General features: G+C 38.9%; 1 protein-coding gene across 3 annotated transcripts in view; it reads left to right on the forward strand.

Moving 5' to 3' along the window:
* PIK3C3 (phosphatidylinositol 3-kinase catalytic subunit type 3) overlaps nt 1–16,130 on the forward strand; it is a 79,268-nt gene extending 63,138 nt beyond the window's left edge. For all 3 annotated transcript variants that reach the window (XM_075137527.1, XM_075137529.1, XM_075137528.1), the window contains 2 exons: nt 9,897–10,022; nt 15,370–16,130. In XM_075137527.1, the coding sequence (XP_074993628.1) occupies nt 9,897–10,022; nt 15,370–15,384 (141 nt within the window). In that variant the 3' untranslated portion in view covers nt 15,385–16,130. The remainder of the gene's footprint in view (nt 1–9,896; nt 10,023–15,369) is intronic.
* Nucleotides 16,131–24,997: the final 8,867 nt, after the last annotated feature.

A 24,997-nucleotide genomic window follows, 5' to 3' on the forward strand; every position in this document is an offset into this window, starting at 1 on the left:
CAGAAAGTAATCTACTGAGTTTTTACAGCCAGCATGAGGGTTAAATTTTTGTAATCATATACGTATTCTAATAAAAATAAAGTTTGCATATACATATGATAATGATGGCTAGAGTAAAATAGATTGAAATAGAACAAAGAATGCTACTGTCATTTTGTATGGCTTGATTTCTTGTGCTCTCTTTTGTCACTTCCTATGATATCTATGTGTATTGTGACAGGATGCTCACTAGTTAGACTGAAAAGATGGTTGGAAGTCAGCAATCCTTGGACTTTCCTATGTTCAGACAAATCAGCAAACAAAGTAAGATTATGAAAGAAAGTATTATGTGGAACGTGTCCTCTTCAGTGAGACATTGGATGATATGAATTGTGATATTTGAATTGTGATTTTTTTTTTTTTAAGAATTTCAGACTGGTATGTTAAATGAGACTTTATCAGAGAAAAATCTGAGTGCAGAAAGCACTCTTAAGGAATATTATTACTAACCTGAGGTACGAAAGAGAAGGCAGGATCCTTATAGTTGGAGACTGTTTTTGCCAAAATATCATGAACCTTCCAGTAACAGTGTTACATCCCAAGGAGCTAACTGGCAGAATGTAATTGTATAATCAAATTTAAAATCAAACTGAAAGCATATTGTCCAGGTGTCATTTCTGTCCAATAGTTGTGAAATGTCTTGGGAGAAATATGTATCGAGTCAAGGCAAAATTGAAACAGCAGCTTGTGTCATGTACAACTTTCTGTAAAAATAAGTATAGATTACACCTGTTTGACATGGTTTATGGCACAGAGTGGTGCAAGCAGAGCTGGGCGCTCTGTTCCTGTCATCTGTGAAGGTACTTTCACATTCTTCTTGTTCAAAAGAGAACAAGCTCTACACAAACTGATTTTACTTATCAGAGAAAGATGACAATGTGGATATTATCTTCCTGTTAGTGTGAAAAGAATCAGAAACTCCCAGTGACTTCATTGACCAATGAGGATTTAGAGCATATCAAAATTTGACAGTATCTTCTTACTCCTTTTGCGTAACATTTGTTTTCCGAAATCAAATCAGTGCTGACCTTAATGGTGTATTCTCACACCTAAAATTGGAGTGAAAATGAGTTAGTCAGCATTGGCCTGCAAACAAAAAAAGCTCTGTTTGAAGTTTCATATCTGTTCTTTCAAAGTGTATGGAAAAAAGTTCTTTTTTTTCAACCAGCTATCCACTTTCCGCATGTATATCCAGTATGACTAGATAAATTGGCTAGTACCTTTCAATTGTAAGAAAAGCTTGTTCTAGTGACTCACTTCCCTCACTCCAGTTTTGATCACTACTTTTCCCCATAGAAAAATACACAAAAATGGTGATTACCAACTACACAAAATTGTCCCCATCCTCAAAACCATAGGAATCCTTTTCAAATTCTTGATGTTTTGTTTAACAGTAAAACATTTGTCAATTTTTGACCAAGAAAAAGTAGCTGCAGAGCTTGAAATTAGTTGTCTTTTTGATCCTTTCATCTCCTTTTGTCCCCTCCATACTATTTATAAAGAAAACTGTCAGTCCAGTGTGCTTCACCTCATGGTTCATGACACCATCTCCTTCTGCCACCCTCTGATTTAGGCTTTTCTGAAAACCCACTTTGGCTCAAAAATGTCACAAAATGAAATTAAATTGAAAAGTAGCAGAAGATTCTCCCCAGTTTGCCTCTCCCTTTCTGTGGCCTCTGAGGTAATTGCCTTTAAATTTTCCACTCTTTGCTTATTCTGTTCCACTTCTCAGTTTTCAGGAAAAGGGCTGGGCTGAAATCTCTTTATGTTGACTTGTCAATGCATAACTGGTAATGAAATGAAGATTTCCCCCACACCTTTTTTTTCTGCCAGTGCTACTTGCTTTTTTATTTCCAGTACAGCTGCAACACTAATTGCTAATTGTTGGGCTTTTTTAAATTAGCTGGTGCTATAAATTTAAGTAGTAATGACTAAAATCTGGAGTCAATTATATAGCCAGTTTTGTGTAAGGAAGAGGTAGACCATCACTCTTCAGATGTAGCTAATGTATTCAGCATTGTCACCTCCTAACAGAAGAAGGTTTTGATTTTTCTACAGGAAAGCCAGATGGCTTCTGTCTGTCCTTCATAGCAAATTTGACCTTTAAATTAGAAAACATCAGGGACCGGTGATTCATTGGCACACAAAGAACTCAGCAGGCATTAAAGGACAGTGTCCTAATTGACTGAGCTGTGTTTCAGATACCCATTGATTAAAGAAGGTGCTGCAAAGATGCTGCAAGTGTTTCACTTGCAGGGGAGGTTATTGTGAATGTAGGCTCAAATACCGAGCTTCCAGCAAGCAGTAACTGCTCTTTTGTGAGAGTAGCCCCATTCAGTTTTGATAGCATCTTTGGGTACACACAGGAAAAGGCTAAATTCAAACCATTCAGTGGAGAATTTTCTTCTTACGAAGTGTAACGCCGAGAGCACCCTCTGTGTTTCCAAGTCTGTGCAAACATTGACTAGGTCTCATCCCCCTTGATAAGAAAATGAGTAGCATAAATGTTTGGAAACTAGCAAGAAGAGAGAGCAGACATGTTTTGTTCCTTTTACATTAAACACATTAAAGTAAAATGATTCTTGTCCGACAGCTAGAAAACCTGAAACAGAGACACAATGAGGTACAGAAAGAATTTCTGAGCTAGTATGTTTCTAAGCCTGAGCTAATTTTGCCATTTTCTTCATCTGGTTTGTAGTAAAACTCCCTGTGCTTTTTCCCCCTCTTCTGTCCTCCCCAGGAGTCAGTCAATGGATAATTGAGAGTTGCGTTCGCAAGTTAGGGAAGAGGAGAGGACTTGTAATTTGGTGCTAGACATGCCTTTTTAGGCAGTGGGTATCTGCCCCTTTTCACCTGAAAATGCAAGTATTTGGTAAAAGGTGGAGCTAGGAAGCATTTCTGAAATTTATTAATGCCAAGAGGAAATTTACTTTTATAGGAGAAATAAACTCAGTTTTCCTTGGTCTGAGTCTGTTTATTTCAGTATTTATATTTGCTTGCTGCTTTGGGGCTGTTTATTCTTTATAAAAGTGTCACATTGACATGGAGCTTATTTTGCCTAGGCAGACATTCATCTTTCTGTCCATTCGGGTAATGATGCTGCAGCTGCACACCCAGCTTTTCTGTTTCTAGGCTGTTGATTTTGCATGTATATTAATTCATTTCAAAATAAAAGAAAAGATCGAATAAACATCACAACATGAACAGAGCGTGAGAATACTCCTGTGCTCCTGTTGCTTTATGTCATGCCGTCTATTTGATTAGAAGTTTTTGGCCAATATGGTGAAATTCTGAGCTGGAACAGTATCATCTTTGCATACTGCAGCAGCTGAAACCCTTATTTTGATGGAAGTTCAATTTAGAGATGTTCGCTAACATCTTTACTGGCTTCTATTTAAAAAAAAAAAAAAAAATAGAGAAGCCTACACAGGCTGGTTTAGAAACTGCAGTTTGTTCAAATCAAAGTCTTGAAAACAAAAGCTATTGTCGGAATAGTCTTTCAAATAAAATTGTTCATGCAAATAGAGCATCTGAATAGTTTGTATAGTGAGTTGTTTGGACTGCAAGCAGCAGGGAAAGCAAGAAAGTCTTTTGCTGAAAAAGATGAGATGTGATAAAAGTTAAGCCAAGAATTTAATGCCAGTTTCTGCTACATGAACACTGAATGCTGACTGTTGGTAACAATTATAAGGCAAAATAGTAAAAATAATAATGAAAACCCCACTAAATATTGTTGGGTTTTGGCTATCAATTGATTTTTATCTGAGGTTTTATTAATAGTCAGGGTGCTTACATCCAATGCATATTATGACCCAATGAAAAAGGATGCTGAAGTTTCTCTTAAATTTAAGTAGCTGACTTTGCAATCATTCCAATCCCATATTGGAGTGATAAAATTATGTAGTTAGTAGTCGTAGAAAACACAAGCAGTGCTGCTTAATGTTGCTGGAAGAATAAATACTAGAGAAGCCAGCAGTCTTCAAAATGGATGACTTGCGAATAGTCTGAAAAGCAAATAGAACTGAGAAAGGGTTCTCATACGTACATGTGATATGCTAGCTCAAAACGTATTACTACCTTCTTCAGTAATTATGAGAAACACAGCTGCAAATGTTCATGAGGTATGGATTTGGATACTGCCCCGAAGTTTATAAAAGCTTCCTAAGAATTTCTAAAAGGTCTGTCTTAACCTTGAGCCTGAAGTACCTAATGTTTTAGCAAGTAAGAAGATGCTTGCTAGTAAAAAAGAAAAACTCCTGAGTTTAATACAAGGATAAGTATGGCCTATACTGCACAGTAGGTCAAACTTGAGGACAGAAAAAAATGAAAAATCCATACAAATCTGCTCTTTGGTGAGAGGGAAAGGGCAATCTTGTGGTTCAGGAGCAAAAAGCGTAAGTGAAAATCTTGGAACTTTGCAGTGAAGTGCACTTATCTGCACTAGCACTATTCCCAGCTGGGTTTGTGTGTGATCTCTCAATCCCAAGCCTGTCACGCTTCCAAGAGTACAAAATACCAAAAGGGAGAAGGGTAAACCTGGAGATTTGTTCAACTGGATGAAGACAGAGGCCTGCCATTATCTCAGACCTTTAACTGGAATTTTTAATATGATGATTAAGGTTTTCTTGAGTATTTCATCTCATCTTTATTGTCATGCTGATTTTTATACTGTACGCAGCTCTGTGGCCCTGACTGGAAGTTTTCTCTGAAATCAGCTTCATACCACCTGATAGATACCATTTTGAAAACAATAGTCTCTTAGTTCTCCTTGAAGACGCTTCAAGCAAAAATGAAGTGTGAGTTTGCAGCAATTAACACTGCCCATTATTCTTGTAGATGTTATGCTCTTTCCGTCTCAGTTAACTTTACAACTTCCCTTTTTCTAGTGAAATGTCGCATCAGATGTAAATATCACAGGTTTTGAAATTTCATATCTTTAAAATAGGGGTTTTAGGTGTTTGGTTGGGTTTTTTGGTTTTTTGTTTTTTTTTTTTTTCTTTTGGTGGGAAATATCAGTGTTTTCCAGGAAATAGTTTAATTTCTACTGCAGTCTTATCTCTCATGACGTTCTACTTCCCCGTAATAACATCTGTGGTGTGGGACTTCCTTTACTTACCCCAGAATTTAAGATGTGGGGTTCTAGTTAGTGTTTGCTCTGATCAGGCTGTGTCATTATAGGATCCTGGTTTTTTTTACAATAGATGGATGAAGTCATCACTTGATTTTGGGTTAAGGTGTTTGGTTTTGGCAGGTAGAGGAAGAGGGGAAGTTAATTCTAATTTTGATTGGGGTCTCACAGGTGTGTTTGTTTGGGGTTTTTTGGGGGTTTTGTTTGTTTGGCTTTTTTCAGCAAAAGTATAGTCTGAACTGATGTCTGTTTTTATTATTTCACCCCCCACCCTCCCATATCTTGGCACCTTAATCCTTATGTTTAAACTATTCTAGAAAACATAATAATGTATCTGCAAACTGTGACCTGATTATAAATAAAATGTGTAAATGCAGCTTTAGACTGTATTAAAAATACATGCTGTATAAGTTCATCTTTGCATTAAAAAAGGAAGATATTTTAGTTAACGCTTTAATCTGCAATCTCTCAAGATACTGAGAAATTCATTGTGTGGGGCAGCAGTAATGAAATGTGTGACCTCCGGTATATATCAGTTACAGGAAAACAAACACACACCACCAAAAAAACACTATATCTGTTGCTGTATTGTTTTTGCACACTGCTGGAAGGTGCTACTAAGTATCCAATTCCTCCTCTTGTGTGCTTTTCTCTTGAGTTTGTTTCAGCTGTAGTTGATAAACCTGTAATTTTAGATGGGATAATCATGGTGCAAAGCAGTATTTCTTGATGATTTTACTGCAAAATTTTTTTTTTTTCCTTTCTTGGCTTGTTAGCTTGCTAAGTTCCCATTCTCTGTGTGATTCTGCAGCAAGTGATGATCAGCTTTTTTTCTATTCTTATCCTCATTTCAACTCCAAGTAATTTATACTTAAATGCTTCTCCTTTCGTCCCCACCCTCCCATGTTTTCTCCTGAACGGTCCCTTTTGATTTGGGGTTTTGTTTTTTTTTTTTTTCCCCCGGAAAACTACGCTTTAACTGAAGTATGATAAAATTTCTAGTCATGCAGATTCATATAACTATGCAATCCTGTTCTTCTACGCTTTATTACTAAATTATCCATTGTGCAGGGGGATAGGAAATGGACAGCTTGAAACCTTAAAGCTGAATGTCAGTATCTTCATGGACTCAGTAGTTCTTTATCCAGCCTTTTTGTCCTTAAACATTCAAATTCTGCTGTTGAGATCTGATCTTTAAAATCAACGTGTGTATATGGTGTGGGGTTAAAACTTTCTTTTCTGGAAACAAAGCAGAAGTTTAACCAGATTCATCAAGTTTATTTCTTTTCTCTTTGACAAATACTAATGACTAAACTAACAAGATGCACTTAATTTAAATGCCAAAGTGAGAACTCTAAGTAATTAATTCAGGTGGGACATTTTTGATGCCTTCATGGTGGCCATTCTTCGTAAGTGTATAGAATAGTGGTGGTCATCAGAATATGACCCCCTCCCCAAATTCACTTTTTTTTTAACACCAGGCAGAAATCTCTTCCTAATTGTACCTCCTCTGTGAGAAACTGGTGGCTTTCAGAATACATGGTTTACTTTGGAACTCAGAGATTTCAAATAAGAATTACTATTGGTTTTGTTACAAGAACCGTAAGTCAACATATATTAATCTTGTTGCTGCTGTTGCCGCTCAAGAGGTGATTTGTCATCTTGCCGTGTTTCTTCTCGGCTAGGTTACAGCAGTCAGTTTTAATTGCAGTGCTGAAAAACTTTCGTGCAAAGATCTAGTACTTGGCAGCATTTGATCCTGCTGTTAATTGTTATCTGATTTTAAGGTCTAAGGTCTAAGGTGGGTAAATTTCTTTCCACATACATCAGTCTGCCAGTCTCTTCCTGGGGAAGGTAGGAAGTGGGTTTAAATAGTCATCAATTCCATAGAATGAAGCTGCATCTTAACATCACTAACTGCAAGACTTTCTGAGAAGTCCTTCTATGAAGCAATTAGAAGATCGCTGTAGCTTGATTGCTACAGTTGTATAAAAGAGCATTACAGCGATACTTTTTTTTTTTGAAACTGCAGTTAGTGATTTTGCTGAGTTCTCATCACATCACCCTTTCTATGAGCGTGAAAATAGATCTAGTAGAAGTCTGTGCTCTAATTTGGGACGTCTTTAAGCTGGTGCATAATTGCAAGGATGTGAATAGTCCATTAAATTCAGTTGGATTCTACTGTGTGCTTCAGTGGAACTGTCGAACTTCTAATACGTCTGTGGGTGATAATAAACTTCCTTCTCATCATGTTTGTTAGGAAGATAAAAATTCTATAATATTAGCCTGAAATATCTTTTAAATTTCTGCCTGCTACTTCCTTCCTTGAGAGTTTGAACTTTTTCAGCTTAATCTATTCTCGCATATTGATCAAACTTCTTTTTGAGGGGAAGTTGAGGAAAAACTCGATTTATGCTTACTTCAAACATATCAGCAGCAGAGTTAGAACAGGTTTTTCGAATTATTTTGAGTGAAGCAGCATTATCTTTCCATACTTGGCAGGCTAACTTATGCTTTCGATTGTAGTGCTGAAGGGCACTATTCTGGAATACGTTGCCTTTGAAAAGAATGCAGAGTAATACTAAACTGAAATGTTGGAGTATTTTGCTATCATAGAGAGGGTGGTTGCATATGCGGTACCCTTGGTGCGTAGAAAGAATACAAAATGGGAAGAGAAGGTAGTATCATCTCACAAATATGACCTTATTAAGAACATTGTTGAAATAATTCGGCTTGGATTTTTGTCAATGCTTAAAAAAAGTGAATGCATGGAAAATGTTCAGGAAAGACTTGATTCTGTCTTACAGTCAGTTGTCTTAGTCATATCCAGGAGAAGGTTAAGAAGCAACTTAAGTCATTTGATATTTGCCTACGTGAGAGAGATTTCTGATGGACAGTTCTCTAATGTAAAAAGTTTTAATGAGCTCAACTGTTTGAGATGGAAATTGGACAAATTCAGATAGGAAATAAGTCACAGTTGTTAAATAGGGCAATTAATCATTGAAACAATTTAAGCATTCTGTCTTGGTATAAAGACTCCGTAAAAGAGATTCTCACAGATAAACTAGAAGTTACATACTTGATGCAGAAATTGTTTGATACAATTTTACCTAGCTCATTATGCAAGAGACTGAAGTGGATGAATATGATGGTCTGCACAAGAGCTCGCATCATTTGAAATTTATGAGAATAAAGCATGTGATTAGATGGCAGCAATTAATTTTCAGTAAGTAATGTGAATTTGCTGGGCAATTTTCATATTGTGATCAGCACTACTTTGCAAGGTGACTAGTAGTTTTAAACTTCAGGGATAGGATTGATTAGAGAATGCTGGGATCTTAAACGCCTTAATTCTGAGAGATCCTGGACTCTCTAGCAGGTCTTAAACAGCATAAATGGTTTTCCAGATTGAACACCCAAAGTTAGCATTGTTATCCAAAAAAGTGATTTTTTTTTTTTAGAAAGAATCTTAACACTTGCCATTCCGATATGCAGACCTTGCTGCACAGCAAGCACTTCAGAAAACTTAGAAAATGATGTTTTGATATCTGCAGCACTTCGTCAGATCCGTGCATCAGATTATTTAAACTCATCCAAAATGCTTATTTATGCATCTGCCTCTGATAAATGTTGTGAGGGATGAGGGAAGTTTGCAAAATTTACTTCATTCCTGTAAAGCAAAATCTTTTCTTTTTTTTTTCCCTAAAGATCTGTTTAAGCTCTTACTAGTTCTATGTACAGAGGTTTTTTGAGTATTACTAAAGGAAAGTCTGTGGTAACGGTCCTTATGAGATGTTGCCATCTGGAGCAGTCCTGAACAATTGCCGTGGAATTAGTTGGAATTCACAGAAAGCATCCACTGCACCTTTGTAAATATTCATGGGTCAAGGCTTTACCAAGGATGAAATAAGAAAGTATCGATGTTGTTGCTATATTCTTAATTATAGTGCTTTCAGCTTTTAATTCATATACAAATTGCAAGTACTAAGCAAAATGCATTATTGGTACAACAGTTAAAATTTGTATTATAAGTTGCTGTCAATATAAGTTGCTGTCAAAAGAAAAAACATGTAGGGGTAGCAGTGTCTCCAACCAACTGTACATGGATGGTGGATATAATCAAAGTTAATGAAATTCTCACCTCCCATATAAAGGTCAGTTTTGACAAGTTTGATTTGCTTGCCCCTTCCTCTGATTCTGTATTCTTTACTTAATTGCCTTACAGTTTCTGAAAGACAATTTTATCTGAAAATAAGCTTAGAATAAGGAATTGTTTAGATACTTTCAAAAATGGTTAGGATCATCCAGACTTTGTATTTAATATGCCAAGTTGTGTGTTTTTTCTCAAGTGGCATTTCGTTCCTGTTTAGTGAATGTTGAGTATTTTCTCTTTTTCTCATGGCATTTTAGTTCTGTTTAAACTCTTATGTCCAGGTACTTCTCTTGACTTTCTGGCCTCGAACTTTGAAATTACTAGTTGGGAAGATGAGGTGTAGGGGTCTGTTTCTAGCTTATTTAAATACTAATTTTTATGAAACAGTTTAAAGTATGCAGTTTACATAACGTTGTAAATTTCCAATTATCTGCTGTAACTTAGAAGTAAAAGAGAGATTCTCTACTAAACTTCCATAACTGAAATCATCGTCTGCTACTGTATAGTTCAGATAGAGTAGTATATGTTTTATCTGTTGAATTGAATTAATTTTTGTCATCTCCACCCCCATTCCAGGTGCAGGACAAGTTTCGTTTGGACCTGTCTGATGAAGAAGCTGTCCATTATATGCAGAGTCTAATTGATGAAAGTGTCCATGCCCTCTTTGCGGCTGTGGTGGAGCAGATACACAAGTTTGCACAGGTGAGAGATCTTCTCAGTTGGTGGTCTCTGTGAAAGTTGAGTAAGGTGGGAGGTTGTGAGTGGTAAGTTCAAGACTTAACTTCATTGTTTATGATGTTTTAGTTCATTTTCCAACAAGTTAAAAGTGTGTTCTTGCTGCCAGGACTGGAGAGCAAGCTCTTAGTGGTCCTAGGAAATTCTTTAAAGCACCTTAGCTTTAAACATGCTAAGTGAGATGTAACTGGTTGTATTACCAAGGGTAAGAACTGCAAATTGGAAAGCTGGAGTTCTGAGAGAAGGATGAACTTCCTTTCTTTCCTACCTTTGCTGGACTTCTGAACTGTGCATTCCAGCTAGTTATTTTGGTCATTAACAGGCACAGCAGGGTGCACAGAAGGGGCCAGGAGCTCTGCTCGTAACAGCATCCGCATCCTCCGCAGTGTTGGCGGTGTACCACAGAACGTGGTCCCCAGCGGCTGCGTGCGCAGCTATCCCCTCTGTCAGAGGCCTGTTTCCGAGGAGTTTCCGAGGGAGAATGCAGTTTTTCAGATCTGGGGCTGTAGGGGGTAGCTGAGACCTCTTGCTGGGGCAGTGGGAATTGGGCTCCTTGCTTGCCAGAAGTGTGCAGCGGTGGCATGTCTACATCACCAAGTAAAGGAGCTGTGGGAGGAGGTCAGCCAACTGCACAGTATCAGGGCTGACAACAAAAAGATTGACCAGATCTTCCCCAAGACCTTGGAGACAGAAGAGCCTGAACCTCTAGCTGCATTGAAGGAGAAGAGCAAGCATACGTTGTGCTCATTGAGTTAGGAAATAGAGACTTCCAGGATGGTGGTGGCTGGAACCTTGAGACTTCTGGTATTAGGAGGGATCGCTTCTGCTCTACCTGCAGATTTGCACCTGCAGAGTAGATTCAAGGTGATTGTCAGTAGTCAGCATGGATTTACAAAAGGGAAATCATGCCTGACCAGCCCGATAGCCGCCTAAGATAAAATGGCTAGCTCAGTGGACTGGGTGAGAGCTGTAGGTATTCTTTATCTTGACTTTCACAAGGCTTTGACACTGTCTTCCATAATATCCTCATAAACAAAGTGGAACAATATAGACTAGAGAAACGGACACTGACGTGGATTGGAAACTGGCAGGTGTGCTGGGATTAGAAGGTTGTGATCAGTGGCATAAACTCCATCTGGAGGCCAGTCACTAGTGGTGTACTCCAAGAGTTGATACCGAGGCCAAAATTGTTTAACACCTTCATTAATGGCCTGGATGATGGGACGAAGTGCACTCTTAGCAAGTTTGCAGACAATGCAAAACTGGGAGGAGTAGCTGATACACCAGAAGGTGTGCTACCATTCACAGGGACCTTGACAGGCTGCAGAAATGACCACACAGGAACCTCATGAAGTTCACCAAGGAGAAATGCTAAGTACTGCACTGCAGACTAACCCCATGCACAAGCATGGGTGATGAGGTGGGAAGCAGCTTTTCAGAGAAAGCCCTGAAGGTTCTGGTGGAACTGTTGCACATGAGGCAGCAGTGTGATATTATGGCAAAGAAGGGCCACCGGCTTTGTTGACCACATTAGGCAGAGCGTTGCTGGCAGTTGGAGGGAGGCGATCCTTCCCCTCTACCCAGTGCCGTGTTAGATGCATCTGGAATGCCGTGCCCCTTTTGGGCTCCCCAGTACAGGAGAGACATGGACATGGTGGAGCAGGTCCAGCAAAGGGCCATGGAGATGACCAAGCACTTGGAGCATCTGTTATACAAGAAGAGGGTGAGAGAGCTGGGACTGTTCAGCCTGGAGGAGAGAAGGCTCCAGGGGATCTTATCAATGCGTATAAATACCTGATGGAAGGGAGTAAAAAAGATGGAGTCAGACTCCTCAGTGGTGCCCAGTGACAGGACAAGAGACAATGGGCACAAACTGACAGACAGGAAACTTCATCTAAACATAAATTTTTTTTTTCTTTTTTTTTTTTACTGTGAGGCTAATCAAACACTGCGACAGGTTTCCCAGAGAGGTGACGGAGTCTCCGTCTGTGGAGATACTTAAAATCCAACAGCACAATGTTCTGAGCACCTGTTGTGTTTGATCCTGCTTGAACAGGGGGATTGGACTAAATGATCTCCAGAGGTCCCACCCACGCTCACACATTATCTGATTCTTACTAGTGATGTGTGGAGTGGCAATAGATTGTCTCCACTACTTTTATTATTAAAATTTACCTTTGCTCTAGAATGGAGAATGAAATGTTTAACCACATGTACTGACATGTGCTGTCTTACTACAAGCCACAGTAAGACAACAAAATGTTTAATTCTCATGTTGAATAAAATTATATTCACAAAAGCATTTCTTTTTTGAATTTACAATGTTTTTTCCTTAAAGCCATCTGCCATACTTAATTTGTGTTTATCAGGGATTTAAGATATTGCACTGTTTGCCTTAAGTATTAGACTCATGACAAGAAATGAAATTGAGAGGAAAAATGAAACCGATCTGAAAAGCCAGCCATTATCCCAGGTTTTTTTTATTGATTCTTTCTTCAAAAGACTGATCAAATTCTGCTAGAAACTGAGGAGAACTATTTTTATGGCTATCCATTTTGCTAAAGGTCTTCCAACTAATCTGTTGTTTCCTGCAAACTTAATTTTTATTTTGAAGAATTGCAGGGTAAGAAGCAAAAATGGCATTTCCATCTGCATGTATATTTAATAAAGGTGATCTCTTATGTGATGTGAAAAAAAAGGAGTGTAATTATATGAAAATGTTGCAAAACTTGTTGTCATTCGTTATGGATTACTTTGATCATAGGATGGAGGATGGTAATTTCATAAGACAAAGTGAAAAATGCCTAACATCTACCTTGGGGTTCAAAAAAGAATAAAAAATTTTAAAAAGCCATTGCACAGATTCAAGATTAAAATTTTAAGTGCCTCCAGAAGGTGTGTAGACCTTTCTTTCAATCACAATTAAGACACGTTTTTTAAGACGTGTCTTTTTACTTCATTGGTTTTAAGTGACTGCCAGACTCTCCCAGATAATTGTTGTTGCATTTGTGAAGCTGTATTAGTAAGTCAGAGTTTACAGGTTTGATTTAGGTGACCTTTTCTTTTTCCATTCAGACTTGTTCTTGCTTGACCTTTCTTCAGCACTTACAACTGCTTTTAAAATCACAGGACAGATTTGTTCAGAATATTTGAAAGTACCCAAGAATTTGAACCCCAGGCTTCTAGCTCCCAGGAATGGTGTTCTTAAGCAACAGGCTGATATGTACAGCGGCAGGCACCGATGGCATCTTCCATTCATATTTTAGGAGTTAAAAAGCAAGCCCACAGTGTGTATTGCACTTTGGATACCAAATAAGCAGCTGTGACAGCCACTAATGCAGGCCTGATCCAGTTGTCTCATTTTGGGGTTTTTACCTCTCCAGCTGGCTGATGCAGGGTTCCAGCATGGAGACTTTTGGGCTGTTTTTCCTGAGACCCTGAAATCTCCTCATGCGCTGCTGCAGAGTCTGCTACCTATGTGCTTTTAGCTTTCCTTTCTACTTTTGGGAACGGGTGCCTAAAATGAAAACAATCGTGTTGCTTTGTAAGTGCTTAAGGCATCTCTTGGCTCCATGTGACGCAGGATTCTTCTGCTAGTTTTGGAGTTGGGATTATTGCCTTCATTCATGTTCCATAAATAATTACACTTGCAGGCTTTCCCCTGCAAGAATACCGGATGCTTATAAATGTGAGGAGGATACAAAAAGAATAGTCACAAATTAATCAGCAGTTGACATGTCTTAAGAATCTGAGCTCTATTTATATATTTTTAGAAAAAACTTACAAAAGAATCTATCAAAATAAAATGTAATTAATGTCTATTCTCTTTATATTACGAATGAGATAGGACACTTCTTAGTGATATGTAGTACTTCATTAGTCAGAATCGTTATTTCCTTTTTGTCTAAGGTGGTCTTAAGAATTTGCTGCTGGAGTCTTCACAGAGTCTGTAAATCGTTGAACAAATGAACAATTAATGCGTCATTGAATTTGCTGTAAAGGGGTCATCTTACACAATGGCCAATTGAAGCTTTCAATTTGTTCTTGTATAATGCTGCATTGAATTTCCAATGGCCTTGCTCTTAATAATAATATAATTTGTCTAAAAAAAAAAAGCCACTACACAGGTACTATGACACATGCTTAAACAGCAGATTTTGGCCTAATGCCACACAATTTTTCATTTGAAATGCCCTTCAGCATGTTTTCTTGTTTATCAATAGATATTTATTCTCTTACTGCCTCCAAAATAGGCCTACGAGGAATCTGTGCTGTCTACTGCAACAGTTAAGGGCTTTTTAATAAGGTTGGTTATTATAGTAACTGTTGTGTATCAGCATTCTATGTGTCACCCTGTAGTAAGTAAAGCTCTTGGATAAAGCAATCTAGATATTTTGGCATCAGCTTGGTATTGTTCTTTTGTAACAATATTGTAAATTGAGTTCAGTTCAAAGCTGTGTTATGAAGCCTTTAGTTTAGTTTCTAATGCATCTCTAATCTATTATCTTATCAGGTATTTTACAGACCTTTTTATGTAGTGCTTGTCTCCTTCTTAATGGTTATCAAAAAACTGTTGTCTCAAAAGTAAATAAATTTAACATTTAGAATAAGAAAATGGTGTTGTACAATAGTGCTCAAGAGGAGAAAAAGTGCATACTAATTTTAGTTGATACTATGAAGACTGGATAGCCATTTGTCCCTGGAGAGTCATTTTCATTGTAGCAGCATTATTTGTTTCTGCAGAGGAAGGAGACAATCTCCAGTTGAAGTGACTAATTTCACATTTTACTTGTCTTGTAAATTTGCAAGTCAAGTCAGTTGCATTCAGGGCTCATGTTAAGCAGTGACTAAAAAAGTGAAAGCTTGGGGGATGAGGGGTGTCCCACCTAAAATGTAGCTGTACTAATGGTTGGCTGCTCTCTGTTTAGGAACAAACTCAAATTAAGCTGTAAATGTTAAGTGGCTTTGGGGTATCTCCAAGCTGTGGTCCCGGTGCTGCTGCATCCCAGAATGCAGCTGTAGTTCCTTTCCCTCAGGACAGCGCTTCTGTTTTCCTCCTGTTGGATGCCAAAATAAAATAAGGAATGTCTACCAGCAGGTTTGTATGGATTGGATGAAACCATTTGTCAAGGGCCAGATAGAGTTGGTTTCCATGCTGTTTGTTCTCATGAAGGGTTCAGAAAATCGCCTGCCTTTAGGCATTTCACCATGTTTTTAAACACAGAGGTCAATTTACGCATAACTTTTGTTCATTGAGAGTAAACCAAGTTGAATAAATGCTGTGCTATGTGTTGTGTTTTTTTTTTTCTTTTAGTATTGGAGAAAATAAGCCTTTTGCCTACCTGTGGTGGAAACAAACAAACGCTCAAGAAAGAGACTTTCTCAATCCCTTGTGGACTTCACCAAACAGTTTTGGAAGGCAAAAGCTGCAGGTTTGGTAACATGGAGAATTGACAGCTCAGGAAGTAGAGAAGCTCTTTGAGTCTCTGTTCACTGAACTTTTAAAGGAAAATGGTTGTTTATACCGTCCTTGGGGCTCAGATGCTACGGCATTTCTTTCCAGTGAAAACATTTGAGCCTCAAAGGTTGAAGTAAGCAACTTCCTCTCAAGCCAAAGATAACTGGAAGAGGCTGGATTTGATGGTAAATTCTTCTACCTGTTGATATATTTTGTTATTTACAAATAGAAATCATTGCTGTACTGAACACGAGTATATACAAAGTTACAGCAGTGAGGCTACAGAAAAAAAACACAAAACTATGGCAATCTCCTCTCTTCCCTTCCCAGCAACTGTGTTCCTTGAGTAAGTTTTAAATATAATTCCTATGATCCTTTATTTCCCACCTTGGGCAATGTTATCGTTTAGAAAGGACAATCATTTCTTCCCTGCTTAGAAAAATGTTTTTAAGTGCTGATAAGTTAGCCGGCTATAGGCAGCCAATTAAATCATCACTAACAAGCTCAGTAACAGGAATGCACAGTGAGCGGTTCAGTATTTCACACTTTAACTCTGAATGTTTTCTGTACATCGATTATATATTCTTGACTCTAATAAACTTTGTTGTTGCAATTTTGAGGTGTTCTGTTTTGTCTTTTTAATCTTGCCTGCTGAGACATGGCATGCTAGAGGATTATGTTCATAACTCTTGGCGTTTTGCAAAGATTTTCACTCCTCAATTCGCTTGATGCAGGAATAAGGCCACTCATAAAATGACTTTTGTGCCACATGTTGAGTTCATAATGAATCTGTTTTGAATGATCAACAATGTAATTAGCTCTTCATAAATGTGTGGATCTCTTCAAAGGGTGCTCTTGTATTGCTGTAGTTTTTTAATAATAATTTAAGTCAGGAAGGAATCCCTCCCAATTATAAAGATAGGAAGGACTAATTTGAATGTGAATCTGACCGATATTTGTGAGTCGCTCTTGCTTTGTGCTTCTTTTGCTTGCAAACACCAGAAGAGCTTTGATGGAAGGAAATCCACTGGGGCTGTGGTGGGCCCTTAGTTATTTCAGCATATTACCCAAATTTGCTAGTTAAGCACAACACTGGCTCAGCCCCTCAGTGACTTAGAGGAACTGTATTACCCTAGGTGCTTGGTGCTTGTGTTAGCTGGCAAAACACAGTGCCACAGAGGAGCCACAATGGTACCTCTTATCTTTAGTTGACTCTTCTTTGGAGAAGTAGTAATTATCATTTTCTTGGGGAGTTTTTTTGGTCTTGCTTCATCTGGCAAAAATACATATTTCTCTACTGCCTCCATTTCCCATGAACTCATTCTCCATACAGTACTTTGTGGTATCCTACAAGGATATTTTTGAGAGCATGGAATTTTCAAACGTTCAAAGAAAATACTGAAAAAAAAAAAAAATTGTCTTTTTCAATTTGTTTTGAAGGGGCATCCTATGTACTCACACAACTTGTTGATTTGCATGGTGTAGCCACACTTCATTTGGCTGAGTTCTTGACCCCTGATCCCCAGCCCTTTCCACTGTATATATTCTAGGACTTGGAAGAAAACTCTTTTGAAGAAAACTTCCTCTTCCCCTTGCCCAAGTCTAATTATGAAGAATATGGGCATGAGCTGCCCTGTACCAGTTGTCCAGACAAGCCAAGGTTGACTCCTTGTTAAAACCTGAAAGACATCATCAACCTGATCCTACAGCACATTCCACTTTGCAAAGAGGTTTATAAAGTGTTAAATGTAACTTTTATAAACACATTACGAATGACTGCATGGTTGTTCACTATGTCTTGTGGTTTAAAATGAATATAATAATCTGTTCATATGCTGGACTATGCAACAGCCTATTAAAACTATACACTAAGTCAGTTATAAATGTTAGCATGTGAACCCAAATGGAATGTTGAGTGTGACATGTAAGGCTTAGGAAAACCCTGACTTCACTGTAAATCACTGACCACTTTATAAATGGAGAACCTCAGGCACAGAAAAGGAAAAAAACCTTGCCTGAGTCAGTGGAACATAATCTTGCCACCGTGTTCATCTGTGTTTCTGCTTGTTGAGTGACCTTGGATATTTTTTTGGTGTATTTTCCAAAGAATTTTGTAGAACACATACCAGGTGAGTGCTGACAAACTGTCTGGAAATGTTTCTGATCGAACTAGTGACTGTTTTTGGGATGATCTGCATATTCTGTTCCCAGCTCCTCTGAATCCCTACAGGATGAAGAACAGGACAGCACCGGGACTGCTACAACATACTAATGTAAGTAAATTCATTACTTTAAGTCTTGTCTTCTAAATACCAAGTATTGTTGAAAGTGGTTCTTAGAAGTCCACATATCAATAGATTATTTTTTTTAAAATCCTGATATACAGTAAGTATATAAAGTAAGTTCTGATTTTATTTTGTAAAATCTTACGGCTCTTAGCACTTTGTGCAGCAGCATCTATTTAAAGTAAAACAACAAAAAAAAACCTGGGGGGAATAAGCTATTTTGTTTTGAATGAAGGGTTTTCTTTTTTGATATGTTAGTCTAAAGCTTTGACTAACTGAAGTAAGAATGTTTAATGTAGTAGGTTATCTATCACAGTTTGATATCTCTATGCAATCAAAACTGAATTTATTATGTGTCTGTCTCTAACTTCTGAATGCCTTGAATAACTACTACCAATTTTGACTTGCGGGGTACAAATCTTAAAGGTGAAATTCCTACATGTTTCACAAGGGTAGATCCCCAGTCAGAGGAGAGTCCCCAGGGAATGTCAGACAGCAGTTTCACCCTGCACATGTGTTTGTGTTACATACGTGGGGGGCACGTACACACACAAAATTCTACGTGGAGTGAGGCTGTGAGCTCCATCACGTGTATCGAAGCACGACGCAGTAGTTGGTAGGAAACGAAGCTGCACCAGTTGTGTCACAGAATAACGTGTCGAAAGTCATCCTGTTAAGTCTCTCCAGGAAGCATAGCAGAGAAAAAGAAACAGAACAGTCAAAAAATAATTTTGCCATGGTCTTGTTTTACCCAGCAGTTGTATTTGTATAACTAGAGACAAAAAGTACTACAAAGCCAGTTTGTGGGTGCTTTATTTACCTTTCAACATCCATCTTGGTGTCATCCTGATTTTATTTTCTTCTGAAATCTCTCGTGGTCTTTCTGTGGGATCGAGGGTGAGGGAAGCAAAAGAAATTGTTCCATCTTTTTTTTTTCCTCCCTTACCTATATACTGTCATTGATCGTTTTCAACTGCCAGTGCTTCAGGAGTAGAAAGTAGCACAGTCATCTTTTTTTTCTTTTTTGGGCAAGAAGCAGTAATTGCCAAAATAGTATTGGGGGTGGGGGGAAGTGGGGTGGGAAAGAAAGGGATGGGCTCTTTGCTTTAATATAAAAGGCATATATTCTTTTGGCAAGAAATGTCCCTGTTCTTACAGACAGTTACCTGGCTTTGTTCTTCTTATGTGCAATCTAAAATAAAAAGCACTTTTGCACGGTTTTGGGAGAATAATGGCTTTGGAAAAGGGAAGGAGGAACAGAGAATGGGAATCTTAACACCTCGCAGAGTGGGTTAGCAGCAAAGAGAGGTAGTATGGCTAAATCGCCTTCCTTTTGTAGCCAGCAAAGGTTTTACTCACAAGACCCGATATCTTCAGTGGATGGTAAAATACCATGGTTATTATGAAGTATCTGAAGCGTGTACATTTAAGGAGTCTTAAGGGAGTCATTGAAAACAGATTGCAGGTGGATTGTGTTAAAATAGATTTTTGTAACCTCTTCAGCTGATGTGATGATTCTTTGTAATAGTGAAGCTACTTGAAGTGCAGTATTGGTGTCCTCCTGTCCTTCCAAGCATCCCTGATTTAGAAGGGATTCTGCTGGGGGGGGGGGGGGCGGGGGAGAGAAATTTCACTTTGGAGGGTAAAATACCTAACCCCAGTTGCTTCTGGAGTATTGAGCAGGGAAGAGGTTCACCTGCATGGGTTCAAACCTGAAACAGCGGGAATGTTTTTTGGAGAGGAATTCATCTACACACAAGCATTAATCAGTTAAGCTGTGTGCAGGATGGTCCTTTGCAAAGTGGATTAAGCTATTCCACAGAGAGGTTCTTAAATTCTGAATAAAACCTTTCCCCAATTAGATGTTGTGCAAAATTTAACAGAGCCACTTTGAATTCCTTCCCTTGACAGAAACGTGTTTGTCCTAATTTTTTCCCCATCCCTCTCATCAATGGTGAGGGATCAGAAGATGGCGATTTTACAGACTTGCTCTGAGGAGGATGTTCATTCATAAACTACAGTGCACGGAAAGTAAAGCTATGTGAAGGGAGGGCTGAGCCCATGTGGGGACGCCGGGGATCTCTGGGATCAGTTCTTCCCTGGGTGAGCAATTCCGTTTGCTCCAGCCTGTGGTCCTCACGGTGGCAGTCGGATAATGGCACTTTCCCCATCTCGCTAGGTGCTTTGACATTAATGGGTAAATCATAGGGATACACATTCCACGGTGTCAAACAAACTGCTTCATCTGTCCTTGGTCTATAAAACAGGAAGACTTTTTGTGCAGTCCTTTCTTCAGTGTGTCTTCTTTCACTGGGGATCAGATTGTGAAGTTAATTGTAACCAAAGGCTTTTCTCTCCCACGTCTGTTTAATGTAACATCTCTTGCTGATTAGAGGCTGAAGAATCCATATTGCAAAATTAAAATGGCTTTTTTTTTTAATAGGTTTCTTTTCTGGCACAGTCATATATAAACAGTTTTCTAGCTGAGAAGATGGGAAGTACTTAGGGAGAATCTCTGCTTTTAACAAACCATTCACAAACTACTTCCCTTTCAACTTTAGGTGGAATAACAAACTCCATGTCTGCATGCAGGTACACAGAAATGCCTGCTTTCCTTGCCTACTGGTGCCATAGAGCCTGGTGACAGGGGCACTGTGTCCCCAGGACAGGGACAGAGCTTTTTTTTTTCCTCTTCCAGTAAATACTGAATTGTTTTTTTTTTTCCCCATGTCTGGTGATGTCAACTGCACTCATTCAGTTCCGTCAGCTGTCTGTCACCTTTCTAATGCTGTATCGTCGTCAGCTGACATACCAGGGGGAGATTCCTGACGAAAGCACAACTGGTCTAGTAGCGGTGTCTATTCCCTGAGGTAGGCAGCTTCCATTTCAGCTTAAACTTGGGGTTTTTTTCCCCTTTGACTGTCCCTGCTGGGAGCCGTTCTTGTGTGGATAACTGCTTCACTTCTGACGCTCGGGTCTGAGCGTGCAGTGACTGACTCGGATACTAAGTTTTCTGACCCAGCAGAGGTGAAGGGGAGATGGTTGATGCTGTAATGATTATCTGATTCGTTCACCAACCTCAAGGGTGAGGACAGCAGCATGCGTGGCAGGAAGCTCTTTCTTTAAAGGAGTGATTCAGCTGAGGTCTCTGACCAGGTTCTGCAAAGGCAGCATTACACTGGAGGTTAATTCAGTTTCTTTTCCAAGGGAAAGCACAGCAACAGATCTTGGGGTAAGAAATGAGGTTGTTTTAAAAATTAAATACGTGGTAGAGAGCTGGCTACAAGAAGAGCTATACTTGTTGAAATCCTGAATGGGGAAAAAAAATGTGGTTATGTAGTTCGGAGGTGTTTTGTGTGGTTAGTCCACGTAATTTACTAAAACCTGTAGGTGGTATCTTTTCAAGGATTTTGGGCCATATTGCATTTATTTTTTCCAAGTTGCAAACAACACGATAATAACAAGGTGCCGAGTGGCATCTTACTCTGCAAATGAGGAGATGGCAGGTCTTGGCTCCCATTCTGTTTCTAACTTGACAGACGCTACTTTTGCAATAATAGCTGAGAGACTCCGTGTGACAGTCCTGGCTGCAGCTTTCGTTGTCCATTGGCCTTGAAGATTTTTCACTTTCTGAACTTCCATTTCCCTCCCAGCTCTGTAAACTCAGTGGTGCAGGACCCGTTTTTAACTTGTCTCACACAAGAAGTACCGTAGCTTGGGGCTTTAGTTTCAGATGGATCTGGGAAGTGCCATTGTAATCTGCCAAATAGCAATGTGTTTTGATTGCATTTTGCATTCAGCCTTGGTTTGTTGGCTTGTATTTGTTCCATACGTTAGAGTTGAAAGATGCCTGAAGAAATGTATTCGCTGGAACTCCTGTTCCTGTCAAACACTATTCTGGCGGTTCTCTCCATCCTTCTGACTTAGAAAGCTGTAGTAAAAATAGGGAGAATGAAAATGTTTCTTTCCTTTCATTAAATAATCCTAAAGTTCTGTACATACAAAATGAAAGCTTAACTGAAATGCAGCAGAATAAGATGATCAATTTGTCAGCTTAAGCAAGCAATAGCCCCAAGACACATTGTCAGACCTTTTTATCAGGGTCCATCTTTTCTGCATCTGCGTCATCCAGCTTAACAGGTACCTGATCCTGATTTAATGTGCTGCAACAGATAAATTCTTTTATGAAGAGATATAGCCAGAAGGATAGCTAAAACTGTAAGTTTTTCCTAGTTTAATACCATGTGGATTATAATGGGTGTGTACAAGAACAACTGAGAATTACAAATTCCAAGGATTATTTTCTCATTTACAGTGAGAGCTATATAATAAGCAATAGACCAACTCATTTAAGACTTGTAAATAAGCATAAATCAGGACACCCGCAGTTCAGTCTTACATCTCCGTTATGTATGTATACAAAAAGGCTTACTTAGCATATGTTTTTCCACTATTTCATTATTTTGTTGCCCATGCTAATATCCCTGGTCGTCCACCTACTAATGCTCCTCAATAGCAGTTTTAATGTTGAGCCTTTTGTTCGGTCACAAAGATTGGTTTTTTCGTTGCTCAATTTTTTGCACATTGAGTTCCAGTGCATTACTGTTGTAGCTTGCCCTTTTTCAGCCATGATGTTGGTCCTAGTGCAAAGGCAGGCACAGGGGTGGTGGTAGGGTTACCAGCTATCCTAATTTTTGTGACTGCAGAGTGCTGACCTTGGACTAGAATATCTCGGAAGATACAGCCACCGCTCAAATACTTGACTACAGTTTACACGATGTGCTGTACTGTAATACGGGAGCATGAAAAAGGAATCTGGGACCATTGCAGTTGGTGCCATACAGACACAGATTTGGGGCAATTAATCCTACCAGATTATAACTGCCAGGTGTATGCATGTATATGCAAGTATTAGGAGTACAGCCTGTTCTCTGAACACTGAGATACTTTTCCCACATTCAAATGCCCATAAACTTAACTAGAATGAGAGGTCTCCCCCCAGAACCATAGGAGGTGGTGGTGTCTGAAGAAGACAGGCTGCTTTTACCTAAATTTATTAGTGGATGATGTTGCAGCAGAGAGTACCACCTTTTAGAAATGCCATCTTCTCAGAAGCTGGAGCAAAGTCAAATGTATTTCACACAACTAGGCACATGTAGATTACAGTATCTACAGGATCCTGTTCAGTTCTTTGCTGCCCTTGGATAACTACTGAATAATATCTTCCTTCCCATTTGTCTTGCCAGGCAAGCAGGTAAGGATCATCAACCATAGCTTTATATTGTGATATTTGGATCACAGATTCACTGGATTTCTAAAGGAAGTTTGTTTAAGGTAGGTCCCAGATCTAACCAAAATCCCTCCTGGACTCTAGCTATTGCTGTAGAAGAGCATGGGTTATCCATATTTTCCATGTTATATTTGTCAGCCTGCCATGGAGGTCTTGGCTACCTCAGGCCATTTCAAATGGCATTGTGTGCTTAGTTTTAGCCAAATTGAATCAAGGCGTATGTGCCTGCTTTAGGATGAGCTGACTGAACTTACTAGATTTCACTGACTGCACGGAGTAGATTTCCATGGACCACGCTGGGAACTTACATGCAGGTATTTATATGAAACTGAAATACACCCATGGTAGTTCTCTTTTCCAGTACTGGCATGTTCCTTGCAAGGACCAAACAGAAGGCATCCCTTAACTGGATCTCCCAGTCATGGGAAGTTTGGATAATTTTAAGGGAGTCTGAGGTCCTACTAGTTGGCCTACTAGGGGAGAGGTTGAAGGCACTAGGCCATCTCCTTCTCTAAGAGTCATTGGCAGCAGACATTATGTTACTCTCTGAGCAGTGGAATTCACTGCGAGATGTGGATTAAGTGTGCATCCAAATCATGTTTAGGCTTTAATTTGTTTGACTGTATGGCCACACGCTTGTTTTCTGAGAGGAGTCATAGGTAGAGGAATGTTCAGAGAAAGGGTTAATCCCATCACGTTTTTATCCAGCTGGTTACCTTGAAAAGATGGTTGTTTCTATCAGCCCAACTTCTGCAGAGGTTCAGAGCTTCACATATAGTAAAGTATTAGGAGTACAGCCTGTTCTCTGAACACTGAGATACTTTTCCCACATTCAAACGCCCATAAACTTAACTAGAATGAGAGGTCTCCCCCCAGAACCATAGGAGGTGGTGGTGTCCGAAGAAGACAGGCTGCTTTTACCTAAATTTATTAGTGGACGATGTTGCAGCAGAGAGTACCACCTTTTAGAAATGCCATCTTCTCAGAAGCTGGAGCGAAGTCAAATGTATTTCACACAACTAGGCACATCAACCAAGCTTAAATCACAGAGTAGATAATTACATTGCCCTAGGAAATCAACTAGCTGTCCTGTTATGCCCAGCTTTGGGCTCTAAATCTTCACGTAGCATCCAATTGCCATGGTAGCTAGGCTTCAGATGTGCTCCCTCTGATCTCTATTCTTTACCTGCTTTCAGGTGTTTTGTGAAGCTTAAAATAACAAATGTGTTCAGGTCCTGGTAGTGGAAAGATGCCAGGTGAGGCATAAATTATTAACTTTTTTAAGGTAGAGATTTGCATGAATTATCTGAAGTTAAACATAATTTGTACTGATACTGCAGTTTTCAAATGTCTCTTGAGGATTTTATTGATTATTCCCCTCATATTTTGCTTAACTCCATAAAATCCAGCATGATTGAGGGTGGGAAGGAGGCTACTTTACTTTTTTATTTTTAATTTATTTTCAATCTAAATAATTTAAGAAAGGAGCCTTACTTGAATTTGAAATCATTACAGTGGATTTCTGCTGGCACAATAAAGGACAGATTTGATCCCAGTGCTCCATAGATATCATGCCAGCTGTTTGCCATTTCACATGTGTGAACAGTTTATCCAGTCTCCTTTAAATCCTATATATCTGGCATTAGGGATCTAAGTGGTTCTTATTTCATCTGTTGCATCCATCTGTGTGGTCTTCTCTTGACCTTTTAAATTTGTAAGCTCTTCTGAGCAAGGATCATATCATTACGTTTGCATAGTGATTCTCACCATAGGTCTAGAATCTCTGAGCATTCCTATAATACAAATAATTATGGTAGAAACCAGCAATCCAAGCCCAAATGACAAGGCATATGTAAATAACATAGCTGGATCATGATAGTTAAATTAACTGTAAAATGAGGAGGGATGC

Source organism: Calonectris borealis, chromosome Z, assembly GCF_964195595.1.
Source record: "Calonectris borealis chromosome Z, bCalBor7.hap1.2, whole genome shotgun sequence".
Lineage (NCBI taxonomy): Eukaryota > Metazoa > Chordata > Aves > Procellariiformes > Procellariidae > Calonectris > Calonectris borealis.